Source organism: Urocampus carinirostris, chromosome 3, assembly GCF_059441175.1.
Source record: "Urocampus carinirostris isolate Australia breed hairy pipefish chromosome 3, RoL_Ucar_1.0, whole genome shotgun sequence".
Taxonomy (NCBI): Eukaryota; Metazoa; Chordata; class Actinopteri; order Syngnathiformes; family Syngnathidae; genus Urocampus; species Urocampus carinirostris.
In genome coordinates, this window is record NC_142351.1 from 30,894,248 (window position 1) to 30,912,915 (window position 18,668).

The 18,668-nt window shown below is 38.7% G+C and overlaps 1 protein-coding gene across 3 annotated transcripts in view; it reads right to left on the reverse strand.

Moving 5' to 3' along the window:
* Nucleotides 1-1,335: 1,335 nt before the first annotated feature.
* LOC148369422 (ATP-binding cassette sub-family C member 4-like) overlaps nt 1,336-18,668 on the reverse strand; it is a 58,339-nt gene continuing 41,006 nt past the window's right edge. For 2 of the 3 annotated variants that reach the window (XM_088331445.1, XM_088331444.1), the window contains 21 exons: nt 18,090-18,281; nt 17,684-17,778; nt 17,527-17,613; nt 16,463-16,559; nt 10,032-10,250; nt 9,618-9,755; nt 9,247-9,284; nt 9,062-9,177; nt 8,269-8,415; nt 8,025-8,104; nt 7,083-7,233; nt 6,893-7,012; nt 6,674-6,784; nt 6,415-6,515; nt 6,160-6,351; nt 5,937-6,092; nt 3,436-3,525; nt 3,185-3,357; nt 2,958-3,063; nt 2,745-2,879; nt 1,336-2,676 (listed from right to left, as the gene is read on the reverse strand). In XM_088331445.1, coding sequence (XP_088187571.1) covers nt 2,644-2,676; nt 2,745-2,879; nt 2,958-3,063; nt 3,185-3,357; nt 3,436-3,525; nt 5,937-6,092; nt 6,160-6,351; nt 6,415-6,515; nt 6,674-6,784; nt 6,893-7,012; nt 7,083-7,233; nt 8,025-8,104; nt 8,269-8,415; nt 9,062-9,177; nt 9,247-9,284; nt 9,618-9,755; nt 10,032-10,250; nt 16,463-16,559; nt 17,527-17,613; nt 17,684-17,778; nt 18,090-18,281 — 2,577 coding nt within the window. In that variant the 3' untranslated portion in view covers nt 1,336-2,643. Of the gene's footprint in view, nt 2,677-2,744; nt 2,902-2,957; nt 3,064-3,184; nt 3,358-3,435; nt 3,526-5,936; nt 6,093-6,159; nt 6,352-6,414; nt 6,516-6,673; nt 6,785-6,892; nt 7,013-7,082; nt 7,234-8,024; nt 8,105-8,268; nt 8,416-9,061; nt 9,178-9,246; nt 9,285-9,617; nt 9,756-10,031; nt 10,251-16,462; nt 16,560-17,526; nt 17,614-17,683; nt 17,779-18,089; nt 18,282-18,668 lie in introns of all 3 variants that reach the window. The other variant, XR_015850010.1, reaches the window with a different exon arrangement.

The window sequence follows — 18,668 nt, forward strand, 5'->3', positions numbered from 1 at the left end:
TTTATCACACATGTTTTGATGTTGTTTTCACAAGGAAATGATTTCCCTCAACAGCAGTCTCCAACTTTTTTGAAGCTTAGAGCTACTTTTTGTTACTAATTAGTGCAGAGAGCTTTCGGTTTTCATATGCATTTCTAATATAAAAACTTATCATATGAATACTATGTTGTAATTGTGTTATTACCAGATAAATTATTGGAAGTAGTTATGAATCAGTGAACCACTAAAAAAGTCATTTTATGACATACTTACAATGACCCAACACTAGTTCAGAGCCTATCAGCATCCTACTCAGCTGTCCACCATGGTTTACAGTACATTTAAACGCTTCAAGTCATTTTTAAAATTGAGAGTTTTAACCTAAAAGGACAGTGATAAATTAAATTAGGAAAGTAAATCCATAGAAAGTAAAAAAAAAAAAAAACAGTCAAGTCAATATGGACACAAATTGCGCCCAATTCTGTCGGTTTTGTCTCTTAGGGGCAAAGTTGTGTCACACAATAAATGGCGTCCGCACTCATGCTTACATTCTTTTCAAACAACAAAAGAGAATTGCATGAATGCTAGTGAGGTAGTACGTATTAGAGAAGAGGCTTTATTTACTACGCAGAGGCTTTCTTACCTTAAAGGACGATTCAGACAGCAAATTGTCATGATTACTGATGTGACTCAGCTGTGCCCGCTCTTTTGGCGCCAACTTCCGCAGGTTCTGATTGGCTTCCTGTCAGTATTTGAACCCAGTACTGTCTTTCTCCTGTTGTCAGTCCGTCTGCGAACCTCAGTGAATACTAGGCAAGCCTTTTTCGACCCAACTTCCACCTGTTCCGTTTTTGCTCCCGTCTGTCTCCGGCTATGACCCGTTCATTCATTCTGACCAAGTCTGCTCTCCCGTCCAGACTTACGACCCGTTTTGAATCCCGACCACGTCTGCTCCCCCGTCCCGGCTTACGACCCGTTTCTGACCCCGACCACGTTTTTGCTCTCCTGTCCCGGCTATCGTTCTGTTTTTTCATCCTTGACTCACTCGCTACGGAAGCTACACTTCCGTGTTCGGATCACAATCCGAGTACGAGAGTGACTTGCTTCCCGTGCCTAGCAAACACCGGATTGTGAGCGCAGCCCTTCCTCTTTCCTTTAATAAAACTTGTGAGAAATGTAACGCAGTTGGGTCCCGTTTCCATTCTGGTCCTGACACAAATGATCAGAAATGATATTACTGCAAAATGCTCTAAATCATTCAAATACCAAATAATTTACACATTAAAGTACATGTAAATTTAATAACCTAGAGTTAACACAGATGCAGCAGAGTCCATGCCACTTGGAACGAAAAGGTCAACATGACAAGTTTATTTGTGTAGCACCATTAAAATAAAATGCAGGTCCATTCTGATTTACAGAGGCACAAAAAAAATCAAAGATAAAAAAAATCAAGATACAACCCTATATCCCCCAAAAATGTGATGAAATAATGAAATTAATGACAAAAAATAGTTCAGTAAAGAAAGAAAATCATAAAAATGAGAAACATTAAACAAGAAATGTGTGATTTACAAAAATATATCACAGTAATACATTTTTAAAAGATTAAAAACATTTTACAACGTTGAGATATTGAATAAGTAAAGTCCTCTGAAATATTCACAGCATACCTTGAAACAGAATTTCGTACATCAATACCTTTGGAAAATACGCAGTTTTTACACATTTACCTATATGATTGTCAATAGAGGGGATGTTTTGGTAGTGACGGCTCCAAATTGCACATGATTGTAAACGCGCATCTCTAAAGCTTCTGCGGGTGCCAAAGCCATCGGCCACCCTCTATAAACTTGGGCATGTTTTTCATGACCTGGCAACTCAAACCACTGTAGAAAAGAGGAATGTTAACAGGAAATGATGGTCCCTTAAAAGTCACAGTTTCCTGCATAAAAAAAACATAAAATCTACCCCATTATACTTGGAAAGTTGTCTGCCATCGACAGCTTTGGTAAAAGTGATGAATGCGTTAATTTGGGATTTTCAAAGAAAAAAACAAAAAACAGCCAAGATATAGAACAAATTGGTCATTTTTAAAATATGGAGCAATAAAAAGAAAGGAAACAAAAATGATCAATATTCAGGAGTGTTTAAAGACTTTCCATCTTAAATTGGACTTAATGTGCTTTCCGTCTGCAAGTGTTCTGGGCATCTTTACATAAATACCTGCTGGAGTCTCTCCCAAGATTGAAGTTACATCCAGGTGTAAGGTCTTGAGAATGCAGGTCATAGACAATGCTCAAGTGTTTTAAAGATTTGAGTTTGGAATTGAAAGTTCAGACATCGAAGGTAGACTTTTTTCCTTCCCATTTAACAATTGAAATTCAAAACAGCGGGCAGCCCGTCCTTCCACAGTTTAGGCTGCATTTAGACAATAATCAGTGATAATCACTATAGAACTGTTATCGAGCTAATGATTGTTGTTTTGCTTTGCTCTAAATGTTATTTGAACAAAATTGTTTTCATTTTCAAAAGTATGTAACAATGCTGAGATTAACCCTAAGGTGACTTTCAAACCTTGTCAGATGAGTTTGCTCTTGAATGTCCTTAAACCGTGGCCAACCTCACGCTGTTAGTTCGGGATTCCGAGCAACAGCTTCCCTTTCAGCTTTGTTCAGTCAGTTCGCGTTTCGCCGCCTGCATGTGAATAAGGTACATATTTGATGAAAAACAATTAGTGCGCGTAGCAGCACAATATTCCTCACCCGTTTAGCCACGTCTAACAAAGCTTCCGTCTCGGCCGGGCCCAACTGTTGGACCAACTTGTACAGAGCACTGTCTTTTCTTTGAAGAAGGTTGAAAGGACTGTCCAACTCTTGTATTCGACCCTCATTGAGCACCTGAAATCAGGAAGTACACATACTGAAAGCATCAGATGTAGCGTGAGTTGCGTGTCAATTGATAAGCCAGTCACTCACTAAGATGCGATCGCTGTCTATGATGGTGTTGAGTCGATGAGCGACGGTGAACACGGTGCAATCTCTGAACTCCTGTCGGATGGTTAGTTGGATTAGCTCATCAGTCCTGCAACAGTGGCCACATAATTGCGGTGACGTACACAGGGGTAGAATAAAAAAAATCTATATCTTCGAAAATGAGGCTCCTATTGCAATTTAGGTAACCGTGACTGGGTTCTCTCTGGTACCTTGGGTCAACATTGGCTGTGGCTTCATCGATGACAAGAATGCGGTTCTTCCTCAAGATGGCTCTGGCCAAGCAGACTAGCTGCCGCTGACCAACGCTAAAGTTGGAGCCACACTCAGACAGAACCGTCTCCAACTTTGCAGGAAGTTCCATCACCATGCATTTGAGCTGAATCTGTCGATGAGGTCAGGAAAAATTTTGTGAGACATAGAAAAAAATTCCGCGTGAACGGAGGACAAAAAGTGTAATTGCCTGCTCCAGAGCCTTCCAAAGATCAGCATCTGTATGCTGACTAAAGGGGTCCAAGTTCTTCCTCACGGTGTCAGTGAACAAGACAGGATCCTGGGATGCAAAGACCAAAACAAGTTACCAATTAAACCTATGTTTTGTCAGATCTTTTTTTTCGTCACACATCCATATAAGAATAATTTACAGTTGAGGGTCAATCACAAGGGGAGAAAATACACCATTCACTTTTAGGATGGCACTGATAAATGGTAAATGGTCTGCATTAATATAGCGCTTTTCAAGTCACTGAAGACCTCCCAAAGCGCTTTACACCCACTCACTCACACACACACACACACCGATCGCAGCAACAGCCATGTCTTCCATTGCGAACATTATACTTTCGTATTTAATTATTATCTATTTGGTTAAAAAATACATGCCGATTGATTAAGGATCGAAATTCGCCGACAATATGGTGGCAGTACTGTATCGTAATAATAGAGGGTAAGTGTATTGAGCCATTCCAAATTCAGCAGTCAGGTTTTTACTGGAACTAAGAATTAATTTGCAAGCAAATATTACATCTAGACCCATTTAAAAATGGATACAGAGACATTTGTCCTATATCTTAAAAAAAAAATCAGTTTCTCAGGAGTAAAATGGTTCCCTGCTTCAATCAAATTAAAGGTATTATCTTAGCATTCAACTGATATACTGTACATCTTTCTTCAATTTACTTGAGAAATCTAGGATAAGCTTTTTTGTGCAAATTACAAATAATATCCTGTGTGAAAATCAGGAAATAAACATGAAAACCAAAATCCATCCATTATCTTCACCGGTTATCCTCAGTAGGGTCACTGGAGCTCATCCCAGCAATTTTCGGGCAGTAGGCAGGGGACACCCCGAACTGGTTGCCAGCAATTCGCAGGGTACACAGAGACAGACAACTCACTTGCTCACTCACATATAAGGACAATTTGGACCAGCCAATTCACCTGAAATGCATGTTTTTGGAATGTGGGAGGAAACCGGAGTGCCCAGAGAAAACCCATGCAAGAATGGGGAGAACATGCAAAACTCCGCGAAGGTAGACTGGTAGCTGGATTTGAAACCCTGACCTCAGAACTGTGCCGCAGACTCGCTAACCACTCAGCTGCCGTGCCGCCCGAACAAACATGTAAATGATTACCGTAATTAATCACAATGAACAATAATCTTTGATGCCAAAATTACAGAAAATGTAAAGCCCGCATTTTTGAGTATTTAAGAATAAGAGCAGTGAAAAAATTATGTTGAATAACCTCTTCACTTTGATCATTGTAAATATTTGAGTGTTGCTTGATTTGAAGCAACTTGTAGTAAAAGTGTAAAAATCCATACGTAGCAAATAAATATATTTAATTGAAAATAAAGTATTTACCACTAGATTCCTAATGTATACATGGTATTATGTTTGCTTTTATTTGTTTTTTTTTATCTCATTGCTGTTGTATTGTCAATGTACTGCAACATAATTTAAGCGGTATATCATATCCACACTAATAACTAAAATGAATTATAACAACATCGAGACCTTTTTGACACATAGATAGATTCTTTAGTCATCCCCGTAGGAAAATTCACGCTTCCAGCAGTATCCTTTTGTTGTTTATTAACAGATTGACAGGATGGCCTCAGGGTGCTGTGTTGTAGTCTAGCAACAGTGGAGTGGATGACGTCACACGCTAGGCCAAAAGTTCGACGTCCCTGCAGCAAATGGAAAGCTTTGTGCCCGGGGTTACACCACCTCGTGGTCACGTAGATAGCGAGTTCGCCTCCTCTCCGCTTCCCACAGGCTTTTGTGTCTCTGTCTGTCCTAACAGCGCTGAAGCCGGGTAGCTCCATGTCAGCGTCCGGGACGCTAGACGTGAGCCACGTTTCCGTAAAACACAGCAAACTGCACTCCCTGTACGCTTTGATTTTTTTCACCAGCACAGCCAGTTTGTCGGTCTTATTTGGTAGAGAGGTCACATTTACTATGATTACGGATGGTACCGAAGGTTTATAACGCTGCTGGCCGCTTAGCCTTAGCTCTGGCTTTGCATCCACGATAGGGCCCCTTCCGTCACGCCGACATGAGAATTCTTCAAGGCAAGGAGTTGATTCCTCGAATAAATGCATTTTTGTGAGTTAAAACCCATAACGATAGGATAGAAAGCAATCCAAAGTGTAGTTGTCAAACGGGACGAAAAAAAACACGTAAGATAGAAGCAGACATAAATCACAAAATGCGAATCCGAAATGACACAGAGCTGCTGGAAAGGCTGCCGCTCGCGGCGGCGTCTATGATGTCTATTGTCATATTTCAGGCTTCAAACCTGTAAACCAGGGGTCTCGGGACAAATGGGCTTTTCCACAAAAAACGTTCGCCGACTTTAAAGTCTAATTTGACTAAAAATGGCAACAAATAACCTAGGAAATAACTTTAATTGAAAAAAAATAAAAATACTTGTTTTACGCCTTCAATTATGCCTGATTACCTGGGGTATAATGGACATCTTTTGTCGCAAGTCATGAAGGCCCAACTCAGATGTCAATACGCCATCGATGTAGATATTTCCTTGAGGTTCAACCAGACGAAAAAGAGCCGCCACCAATGAGCTTTTACCGGCTCCCGTCCGACCCACGATACCCACCTGAACAATGCAACACTGACAGTAAAATGTCTTCTTATTAGAAATGACACTGAGGAAAGTGTCTTACCTTCTCATTTGGGCGAAAGATGGCGCTGATATCTTTGAGGATAAAAGGGCCGTCGACACTATATGACAAATGCACCTGGTCAAAGGTCACTTGGCCTTGACTGGGCCAATTGAGAGGAGGCCGTCTCGAGGTCACCCAGGGAGCTTCAGGCTTTAACTCTGTGTACTCTACCACCCTCTCTACAGATGTCATCTAAGATATTGCATTTCACGGTGAACTTTCAACTACTTGATAAGTGCACAACACAGCACATACCATGTTCTCCAACTCCGCACTTTGCCTTACGGTCCACTGGAAATTTCCAACAAGGGTTACAGCGTATGTTAGCACAAGGCCCACCTCGCCGGCATCCAAACCTGACATAAAAATACATTACAAACTTGAACAACTTGTTAGTTGCCACGATAAGAAACAATTTTAGGACTTGGACTCAAATTGACTTTGATGGTCTATACCCCAAAGTATAACTGCACTTAACACTAACCATAAATGAATAATTGTCAAACATCCTCACCTTCCCGGAGTAGAATGCACCCAAAGGTTGCAATGGTGATAAAGACAGAGCAAATGCTGTCCAGACGAAGAGCAAACCAGCGGGAGGTCATCAGAAAGAGAAACCAGGCTTCTAAAATAAGAAAAAAAAAAAAAAAAAAAAATCAAATTTGATAACAAAATAAATAAATAAAAGAATACATTTTATATCACATAGAGAAGAGGAGAATGACAGAAGAACCTGAATGTCGATCCTGGTGTGAGTCAAAAGCTTTTGTTAACCGCTCCTCTCCTTTGAAGGCTCGGATGCTGCACAGGCCCTGGAGGGACGAAGAAAGATGGGAGAAGACCGGGCTGCGAGCTGAAAAGGCAGATGAGTGCATCAACGATCGTGCCAACCTAACATCCTATTACCAAAGTTTTTGACATACTTGTGGACTCCAGACGTTTGATGTCTCGTGACGTCGACAGATAGTAACGTCGCAGGTAGAGGAAGGTGAAAAGCAAGGGAGCGATGCAAACCAGGAGGAGTGGAATGATGGAGGCTGCGACTGCCACAACGCCAAGGTTCTGCAGGAAAAGCTACAAGGAAAAAGTTTTTTTTTTAAAGAAGGAGCTGTAAATATGCTGATCACCGGGCTCTAATACAAGTCAGTAAATCTCTTTCATTTACTTCATGAGACAAGTTCAATGACACTTTGACACAATGAAAAGCAGTCAGTATACAACTTCCATCCTTGCATCCACCACTTATCCTCGCAAGGATCACGGTGGGTGGAGGATCTTATCCTAGCTCCCATATGGAAGTAAGCAAGGTACACCTTAAACTGGTTACAAGCTAATTGCATCGCACAGAATTATGCTTAGTGACAATTTCGGATAATTAGGAATCTGGGAGGAAACCAGGGTACTCGGGGAATACCTACTCAAAACTGCTGACCAGTCATTTACTGTGCTGCCTATTTCCTGTATAATGTGTAAATGTATATTTTACAAGCAATAGAAGTCAAAGACCAAAAATATGGGCCAGAATTAAAATTGTGTAAATATGTCACACAAAATGTTGACACTTGGCCGTTTTGCTCAGGGGTGTATTAGAGCTGGGTGATTTTCCTGAAAAATAAAAACCCTAAAAATGAAGGGAAAAAAAGTTAAACATTTTTTTGTGCCTCTTTAAATGTAAAAAAATCATACATAAAAAAAATCTGAAGATTTCCAACCGCTTTCAATAACTATTTTGTTGGAACATACCTACAAGTCGTACACTGACGGGTTCTTATCAAGTCAAAGGAAAACAAAGAGCAAAAACATTTTTAAGTGCAAGTGCCACTGAATAAACTTTTTTGCACTTGCATAGCCCAATGAATACTCACCTGATAAAATTCCACAAATGTTAGTGGTAAAAGAGAGTCAATTTGACAGATGTCCTTGGAAAAACGGTTGAGGATTCTTCCTAGTGCGTGCAGAGACAAGCAGGATTTTATATCAGCTCAAAGCCAAAACAACACAATAAACCAATCACGCCACCTGCTTTACATGACATGAGCTTTCAAAGTAATGTGCTTAACCTTGAAAGATTATATTTTCAACAATTAAGATGAGGCACCAAGGGTTCACCTATGGGGTTGACGTCAAAGAAGAGGACCGGGGTGCGGAGAACGGCTTTAAACATTCGGTTGTGGAGCTTCTCAGAGGATCGCACTAATCCATGAAAAATGACCAAGCTCCTGGCGAAGCCTAGGATCACAGCGGCTGCAGTTAAACCTGCGCAACAGAAAGTACGGATGAAAATGGAAATGAATTTTGCAGCTTGTATTCTTTTATCAAAACTGCTTCCGTATCAAAGGTAGGGAATCATCTTCAAATGACTATCAATATACAGACATGACAAAAGAAAAAAAGTTTCGTTTTTCTGGTATATGAAACAGATTATAAATACGGTTTTGGAATCCATGGGATAGGGACCTGGCCTAGATGTGTCTTGTTGACACCCGAAAATAATTGATGCCCTCTTTGCCTTCAAAATAAAGAAATGAATTATTTTGCAAATAGTTGACCCTGGAAGCCAATATGCAAAAAGATTCTTATGAGTTGAGTTATATTAACAACACATTTGTTTTAAATAGATAAAAGACACCAAAGTCATGGCAGGCAGGGTCTGAGGTTGAAAACAAAACAAAAAAAAATATTCTCAGATGAACCATAGTCAATGATTAGTGACAGGAGAATTGATAAGTGGAATTATCAGGCAAGACTAGAAAGAAGGTTACAATTAGTATTGAATTACTGAGTATATCTTATCACGACATTTTGACCAATGCCAAATACGCTTGCCTATTTAAAGAACTAAAAACTACTAGTATAATAAATATTGGATGGTTTTCCAAAGACAGAGCATGTTTGAACTAACCTGAATAAATCCCCAGATAAAATGGCAGACTGTCGCCTTGGTGTAAGCCAGTTTTATTAGCGCTTCTTTCAAAAGTCACATTAACCAAGCTATTGTTGTCTCGCTCTTCTTTGGCCCTGTCAGAGACAATATCAAGACAAGATAACATATGACATTTGTATGTAGACGACAGGGTGTTAACTCACCAGAACACCAGCCACCAGTCCTGCAGAATATATGCAGCCTAGGAAGAACAACGAAGACCCACATGGTGTATGGAACATTAGCTCTACAAGTTAGCAAACTATTTCACAATCACTAGTGAATTCTGGATTTGCGATTGATGTGTTTTAAACTGCTGCAACCCAGCAGCGCTCACAGAAAAACTGTGTTAGGAAACCTATGCAAAACCTTAATATGTGAAAAAAAGAAGACAACCAAAAAGAGGCCTCATGAACATAGCTGTAGGAGGTTTTAGAGTACTTCAAAATCGAAAAAGGTGGAATGAGGCCATTTAATGTAATTATATTTACTGTTACTGTTTTTGTACGACCTCCACAAAGAAATTTTGACTCACCTCGGCTATGACACTGAGTATCAGAATAGCCAATAAGATTATTGGATGACAGTGGGCGGTAAAATATTTGACATAAATGTCCCTTCTGACATTCCCTTCGGCACGAGACTCCTCCTCTGCAGCATGTGCACTCTCAGCCTGGAAAGGAAAACAACAAAAGCGCACATGTTAACAAGGTCCAGTATCAGGAAAAACATACAACGTAACAACTTTATGCGCTAATCAATACCATTAGTTTGTATACAGTAGCATCTTGTATTGCGAGGGTGCTGGCATAAAGTGTAGGTCTTACATATGTCACACGATGGTACAAAATAATGTTAGAAATTAGATTCACCCTGCCATCCTCCAAAATGACAAATTTGCGAAACACAAATAAGTATTCATGTCAATTGATAGAATTCTGCTACTTACAGGGAGCAGGTCAGGACCACTGCCCTCTGTTGGCAAGAGGGTGCTGTGGGCATAGAGTGAACTGTTTGACTGAGTGGATCTCTTGCTAGAGATCGATTCCTTGTCACAGTTGGCTGACAAATATGGATGCCCCTGCTCCTCCTGGCTCTTTACAAGGAAGCCAATATCAAGGCCGGAGCTCTGCAACTCGCCGTAGGTACCCTGGGCCATGATACGACCCTAAAAAAATTGAAATAGAAAAAAAAAACAGTCGCAAACAATGAAACGACCCGATTTCAATTAGGTGCTACAAAAGTCGAAATAAAAAAAAATAAATAATACAGAAAATAGTGCGTGAATACTTGAAATCATCAAATCAAAGAAAGTAAACACAATGAAAAATGTTTTTCCATCCTTACCCCCCAAAAATATTTTGTTTTGAATGAATTGAATTTCCAAAACGTTTTAGTCTCCAAGAAATATGATTTGGGCCACTATTTAAAGGAGGTGTCCGTAATTTTAAAATATTCTACTTGCTGACACCATCATTGCAACTCTTTTTGTTGCACGTTCAAGTATGTGAAATTCTGAGATGCGCTTGAACAAACTCTTGCAAGACAAGCTTGATTTTTGAGGAAAACAAACAAGATACAAGGAACTTGGACTTCAAACTGTAGAGTATATATAAAGTTAAACGGCACTTCAGAAGAAGCAAAAATAATTTGGATTTGGGAAATGCAGGAGCTGGACAGATTTGCCTGAAGGCCTGGATAGAGTGGTAAATACATATCACAATGGACAATCTCGGACAATGATGGATTCAAATGATACAATGGCATCCTGGACTGACAACATAGACACTTTTATTACAGATCACAATGAAAAAAAAAAATCGATCATAATATATTATTGGACCATGATCTACCGGAACTGAACATTATTGATCACACTGACTCCAATAATTCAAAATTAGATGAAATTGATCCTGACCACTAGTTTCTATCAACTAGTGTGGACAATTGCAAATATTATACTGGAAATGAATATGATACTTTTGTTAAATCTGAAGGGAAATTTTCAATAATTCACTTCAGCAGTAGAAGCATGTACTCAAATTTTGAAAACATCACAGGATGCTTACAGCACTTTGAGAACCCGTTTAGTGTGATTGCAGTTTCAGAAACGTGGTTCAATGAGGAAATGGGAGTTGCTTTTGAATTAAATGACTATAATTTGAACTCTGTAAATAGAACAAACAAAATAGGAGGAGTAGCTATATATGTGCACAAAAGACTTAAATCTAAGATGATACAAAACATGTCATTTGTCTTTGATGATTTACTTGAATGTCTTACAATAGAAATTATAAATGAAAAACGAAGAAATATTATGGTCAGTAATGTATATAGATCACCGGGCTCAAATCTTGAAACCTTTACAAACTGGGCTGAAAAAACATATTCAACAATCGGCAACGAAACACTATTCATCTGTGAAGATTTCAACATCGATCTAATGAATCCAAACAAACATAAAAACATTGATGACTATATTAATATAATGCAAAGTATGAGTTTGTACCCAACTACATTAAGGCCTAGTAGGATTACTTCACGCAGTGCAACACTCATTGACAATATATTTACAGATAATATTGAATTTACAAACATCAGTGGATTACTAGTTTGATATTTCTGATCACCTACCAGTATTTACAGTGTATGATAAAAAGGTTACTAGACAAGAATCAACTATGGAATATGTTTACAAATGAGTTAGAACTGAAGAGACTATTATATCACTCTATGAGTACTTAGTTAATCAAAACTGGAATGCTATATATGGTACAGATGATGTGGATCGTGCGTTTGACATATTTTTATAAATATTCACCAACAAGTATAACAAAAACTGTCCAATGAGACAAACTAATATTAAAAATACATCTGTAAAGCATCAATAAAAAAAAACCTTATATAGAAATTGTATTAAACTAAGAACTGATGAAGCCGAATCCCCATATAAAACGTATAAAAACAAATCAACAGGAATATTAAGAGCGAGCAAGAAATTAGACTATACCAATTTATTACATCATAACAAAAGTAATATTAAAGGCATTTGGGATATATTAAATAGTATAATAAAAGGAAAGAATGTAAGTAATGCATATCCAAACTATTTTATTGATAAGAACAGTTAAAAATTATAATTTAAATCGAGTTGTGGAGAATTTCAATAGTTATTTTGTAAATGTTGGACCAGAGCTCGCTGCAAATATCCCAGAGTGCAGTAGTAAGGAATTTGAGTCACTGATAAAAATGAACTCCAAGACCATCTTTTTATCTGAGGTTACGGGATCAGGAATCTTAGACGTGGTTAACAACTGTAAAAACAAAACGTCTATGGATTGTTTTGACATCGATATGGTACTAGTTAAGCAAATTATAAATAGCATTGTGAAACCATTGACCTACATATGTAATCAGTCATTTCTAACAGGCAAATTTCCAAATCAAATGAAAATAGCAAAAGTTATACCAATATACAAAAATGGAAACAAGCACATTTTTACAAACTATAGATCGGTATTTCTGCTTCCTCAGTTCTCTAAAATATTAGAGAAACTTTACAATAATAGACTAGATCAATTTGTAGATAAACATATATTGATTAATAAAAGTCAATATGGTTTTAGAGCAAACAGATCATCAACAATGGCTATTATAGATTCAGTAGAAGAAATCACCCATAGCATAGAAAAAAAAACGCAGTTTGGGTATTTATTGACTTAAAAAAAGCATTTGATACCATTAATCATAATATACTATTAAAAAACTGAAAAGATATGGCTTCACGGGCATGGCTTTGCAATGGATTCAAAGTTATTTGACGGGGAGGAAGCAAAATGTAAAAATGGGAGAGTTGTCATCTGAATACACTCTGTTGTGGACTACCACAGGGATCTATCCTGGGTCCAAAGTTATTTAATTTATATATCAACGATATTTTTAATGTTTCAAAACTATTGAAAATAGTAATATTAGCAGACGACACTAACATTTTTTATTCAAATGATAACTACATTGATTTGGTAACCTGTATTAATCGTGAACTAATTAACCTAAAAGTATGGATGGATATAAATAAATCATCTTTAAATTTAAATAAAACTAAAGTAATATTCTTTGGTAATCGCAAAGTGAATCAAGATTTAGAAGTAAAAATGGATGGTGGTGCAATAGATAATAGGGGTCATAATAGACAATATATTAAGCTGGAAAACACACATCAGACACATACAAACCCAAGTATCTAAAAGCATTTCAATAATTAATAAAGCCAAATTCATTTTAAACTATAATGCATTGTATTTATTATATTGTTCCCTAGTTCTGCCATACTTAACATATTGTGCAGAAGTCTGGGGCAATAATTACAAAAGTTCACTACAGCCCCTTTTTATCCTCCAAAAACGTGCAATTAGAACTATACAACAGGGTAGGATATCGAGATCATACTAATATTTTATTCCTGCAGTCCAAACTATTAAAATTAGATGGTTTAGTAAAATTTTTCACTACACAACTACTATTTAAGGTCAACAAAAACATAGTGCCAGAAAATCATAAATTATTCATTCAAAAACAAGGAAATTATAACTTAAGGGGCTGTAGTGTGTGTGTCTGTGTGTGGAGTCAAGCTCTGGAACTGTTTGCAAGACAAGATCAAACGATGTCCATCTATTCACTTGTTCAAATTTAAATACAAAAAACATTCCTGGCGGAATACAGGGATGAAGAAAATCGGGTATGAGTGATATGAGTGCGTCTAGAACTATGATTAATTTTGTGTTATTGTTGCTGTTGTTATACCACAACTGTTATTATTAATAGTATTACTATTGTTGTTATATACAGTGCATCCGGAAAGTATTCACAGCGCTTCACTTTTTCCACATTTTGTTATGTTACAGCCTCATTCCAAATTGTATTAATTTAATCTCTTATCTCACAAATTCTACACAAAATACTCCATTAGGACAATGTGAAAAGTTTTTTTTTTTTTTTTTTTTAACTTTTTGGGAATTTATTAAAAATAGAAAACTAAGAAATCACATTTACATAAGTATTCACAGCCTTTGCCATGAAGCTCAAAATTGAGCTCAGGTGCATCTTTTTTCCACTGATCATCCTTGAGATCTTTCTACAGCTTAATTGGAGTCCACCTGCAGTAAATTCAGTTGAATGGACATGATTTGGAAAGGCACACACCTGTCTATATAAGGTCCCACAGTTGAGTGTGCATGTCAGAGCACAAACACCAAGCATGAAGTCAAAAGAACTGTCTGTAGACCTGCGAGACAGGATTGTCTTGAGGCACAAATCTGGGGAAGGATACAGAAAAAATTCTGCTGCTTTGAAGGTCCCAATGAGCACAGTGGTCTCCATTATTCATAAATGGAAGACATTTGGAACCACCTGGACTCTTCCTAGAGCTGGCCGGCCTTCTAAACTGAGCGATCGGGGAAGAAGGGCCTTAGTCAGGGAGGTGACCAAGAACCCGATGGTCACTCTGTCAGAGCTCCAGCAGTCCTCTGTGGAGAGAGGAGAGCCTTCCAGAAGGACAACCATCTCTGCAGCAATCCACCAATCAGGCCTGTATGGTAGAGTGGCCAGACGAAAGCCACTCCTTAGTAAAAGGAACATGGAAGCCCGTCTGGAATTTGCCAAAAAGCACCTGAATGACTCTAAGAACATGAGAAACAAAAATTCTCTGGTCTGATGAGACAAAGATTGAACTCTTTGGTGTGAATGCCAGGCGCCAAGTTTGGAGGAAACCAGGCACCGCTCATCACCAGGCCAATACCATCCCTACAGTGAAGCATGGTGGTGGCAGCATCATGCTGTGGGGATGTTTTTCAGCAGCAGGAACTGGCAGACTAGTCAGGATAGAAGGAAAAATGAATGCAGTAATATATAGAGATATCCTGGATGAAAACCTGCTCCAGAGCGCTCTTGACCTCAGGCTGGGGCGAAGGTTCATTTTTCAGCAGGACAACGACCCAAAGCACACAGCCAAGATCTCAAAAGATTGGCTTCAGAATCACTTCGTGAATGTCCTGGAGTGGCCCAGCCAGAGTCCGGACTTGAATCCAATCGAACATCTCTGGAGAGATCTGAAAATGGCTGTGCACTAACGTCTCCCATCCAACCTGATTGAGCTTGAGACTCATTGCAAAGAAGAATGGGCAAAACTGCCTTAAGATAGGTGTGCTAAACTTGTGGGATCATATTCAAAAAGACTTGAGGCTGTATTTGCTGCCAAAGGTGGATCAACAAAGTATTAAGCAAAGGCTGTGAATACTTATGTAAATGTGATTTCTTAGTTTTCTATTTTTAATAAATTCCCAAAAAGTTAAAAAAAAAACTTTTTCACATTGTCATAATGGAGTATTTTGTGTAGAATTTTGAGATAAGAGATTAAATTAATACAATTTGGAATGAGGCTGTAACATAACAAAATGTGGAAAAAAATGAAGCGCTGTGAATACTTTCCGGATGCACTGTAATTGGTGTGTTTAATAGGGAAGATGAAGGGGTAGGAAATATAAGCATTTGATTCTGACTACCCCTTTTCGAACATATTATGTAATATTATTTTGTTGTTGAGTTATTGTTTTTGTTCTGTTTTTATTTTAATGTTCGAATAAAGTCTTCATTCATACAGTCATCTTTTTGGGAGTTTCGGTTCGTGTTTGGACTGTATTTGAAAATGTCCTTTTCTTACTTTTTCATCCTAGAATAAAAGAAAACCGCGATCATGCACATGAAATCAGTCTTCCCCTGCATCCCTGTCGCCTCCTTTCCTCCTAATGCATTTCATGGTCGGAACACAGGGGGTAAAAGTAAGATAAAATCAGATAAGGGGGATAGGGGGTGGAATAAAGGCTCTTTGAACTCAGTTGGGCATTGTTAGAATATACTAGAATATACTAATAGAGAAAATATTTGATTTGAAACCTTTTAAGGACACCTCAAACTACACACCCCACCATTAAGTCGTTTTCATTTAAGCAGAGCATTAAAATTCAAATACTGTAAGTTGGATAAAACATTTGCTTTTATGTAGAGCAGTGTTTTTCCATCTAAGTAAGTATTTTAAACATTTGAGTTGAATTTGTCAGTAATGTGCAAGATGTTTTCATTTTCCTGTACTGTGACGTTTGAAGCACATGGCTAACGCATGAGTTGTATCCAGCAGATTAAGTACTTATCATTTACAACCGCAGTATTATACTTCAGGATCTTGATAGAAGAAAGATTATCAAAAGTGCATTGGATAACCCCACTGATGTTAAATGTATAAGAAGAGAGCCGACAATGTTTTTGTTTGTCCTGAATACATTTTTGTTCTTAAATGCATGGAAATCAGGCATAAAAATCACCCACCTCCTTGACCACCACGATCTGATCAACTGCCCACAGATTCTGGAGTTGATGAGTAACCAGGATGCGACACTTGTTCTTCAGAAGGCCACAAATGCACCTAGCAAGGAGGAGAAGATCAGCACTTCCAACACTTTAATCAGTCATGATCATGATTACTTAAAACATGCAAGGCGGAAACTATTATTTTGGGGCGGCAGTAGCTGAGGAGGTAGAGCGATCGTTTTAGGATTAAGGGATCCCAGTTCGAATCCCGGCTTGTCCGTGTTACATGTCGAAGTGTCCTTGGGTAAGACACTGAACCCCCAATACCCCCAATAAGCAGCCTTACATGGCTGCACAGATCACTATTGGGAAATGTGAAGCACAATGTAAAGCGCTTTGGGAAGTCATTGACTTGAAAAGCGCTATATAAATGCAGATCATTTCATTTCATATTATGGAATGTTGCTTTCTTTTTTTGCCAAAGCCTTGCTGTGTTGACAAACACAAAACAAAGTTTATTTAACATTTATATTATGGGTGGGTGTTCCCCAGGGTTATGGCTCTGGATGGGGCGCGACTTGAATTGCAAAGGTACCTAGAATTCCAATTATTGCACAAAAAGTATTTTATTATTATTTTGGATTAATTGATGAATTGTTGGCGGCGTGGTGGTTAGCGCGTTTGCGGCACAGTTCTGAGGTCATGGGTTCAAATCCAGCTACCAACCTTCCTGTGCGGAGTTTGCATGTTCTTCCCGTGCTTGCGCGGGTTTCCTCCGGGCACTCCGGTTTCTTCCCGCATTCCAAAAACATGCATGTCAGGTTAATTAGCCAGTCAAATTTGTCCCTAGGTGTGAATCAGCGAGCGAATTGTCTGTCCCTGTGTGCCCTGCGACTGGCTGGTAACCAGTTCAAAGTGTCCCCTGCCCACTGCCCAGAGATGGCTGGGATGGGCTCCAGCACCCCCGCGACCCTACTGAGGATAAGGGGTGCAGATAATGGATGGATGATGAATCGTTTTCAAAATATAAAGTGACACATAATTTGCAGAGCAGATTAAGGGATCAATCGATCGAAACTCACTCTTCAAAGAGGTGTTTTCCGACTTCAGCATCCACAGCACTCAGAGGATCATCTAGGAGGTAAATGTCAGCTTCTTCATACACTGCTCTGAGAAAGAAAACACAAGCACTTATTCTGACTTTGACTGTTTTGGACTGCACACACAAAATTGCCTTACCTGGCCAGGTTGATGCGAGCCTTCTGCCCACCACTAAGTGTGCCCCCCTTGTCACCAATGAGAGTCAGGTCTCCATTCGGGAAGAGCTCCAGGTCCTACACGCCAATACATAGCACACAGCACAATCTGCAGTGTAAGGCAAGGTAATAAATTGAAAATCGATGTAAGTAAAACTGTTTGGCTGCGGCTGCATCGGCTCGCTACAGTTTAACTGTACGGGTCAGGTGTATAGACATTTCGTTCTGTGTGCATGGTTACAAAGAATGACAATAAAAGTAAATTCTATTCTATTCTTCTATTTACATAAATGCTCGATTTATTTTATTGTCAAGAGTCAAAATGTTTGACATCAAAGATTTAAGCATGGCAGTGAAATGTATCACTCCATTTCCAATACGAAATTCACCTTCTTTAAAGCGCAGGCCTTCAACACGCGCTCATATTTGTGGGGATCCAGTTCTCTGCCAAATAGGATGTTACTGCGGATGGTGCCTGGGAAAACCCATGGCTGCTGGGAGGCGTAGTTGAGCGCACCTCTGACCTCCATCGTACCGCTATCGTGAGACAGCTCGCCAAGAATGGCGCTCAGTAGGGACGACTGTCGGGAAGGAGCGGAGCACTGGTCAAGATAATTTTTATTAATGATGAGTGTGGGGATGAAACAACGATTAAAATTGATTATTAAAAGTGTTGTCAACGAATTTCATTATTGATTTGTTGTGTCGCTTGATTTATGCAGCACTCAGCAATTAATTCAATGCAAATTATTAATGACTTTGTTGAATTTCCTCTTGATTTGGCGACAAACTTTTAGAAGGCACTTCGAGACTGTATTTTGATGCACAAGGTTATCTTGATCCAAATCCAATTTATATGGGACTTTTCAGAACCCGAAATGAAACTCAAAGTGCTGTATAACAACACTCAATGTACAAAAAGATAACATCTGACGAATTAGTCACATTCTCCTCCAATGTTGCCTCTT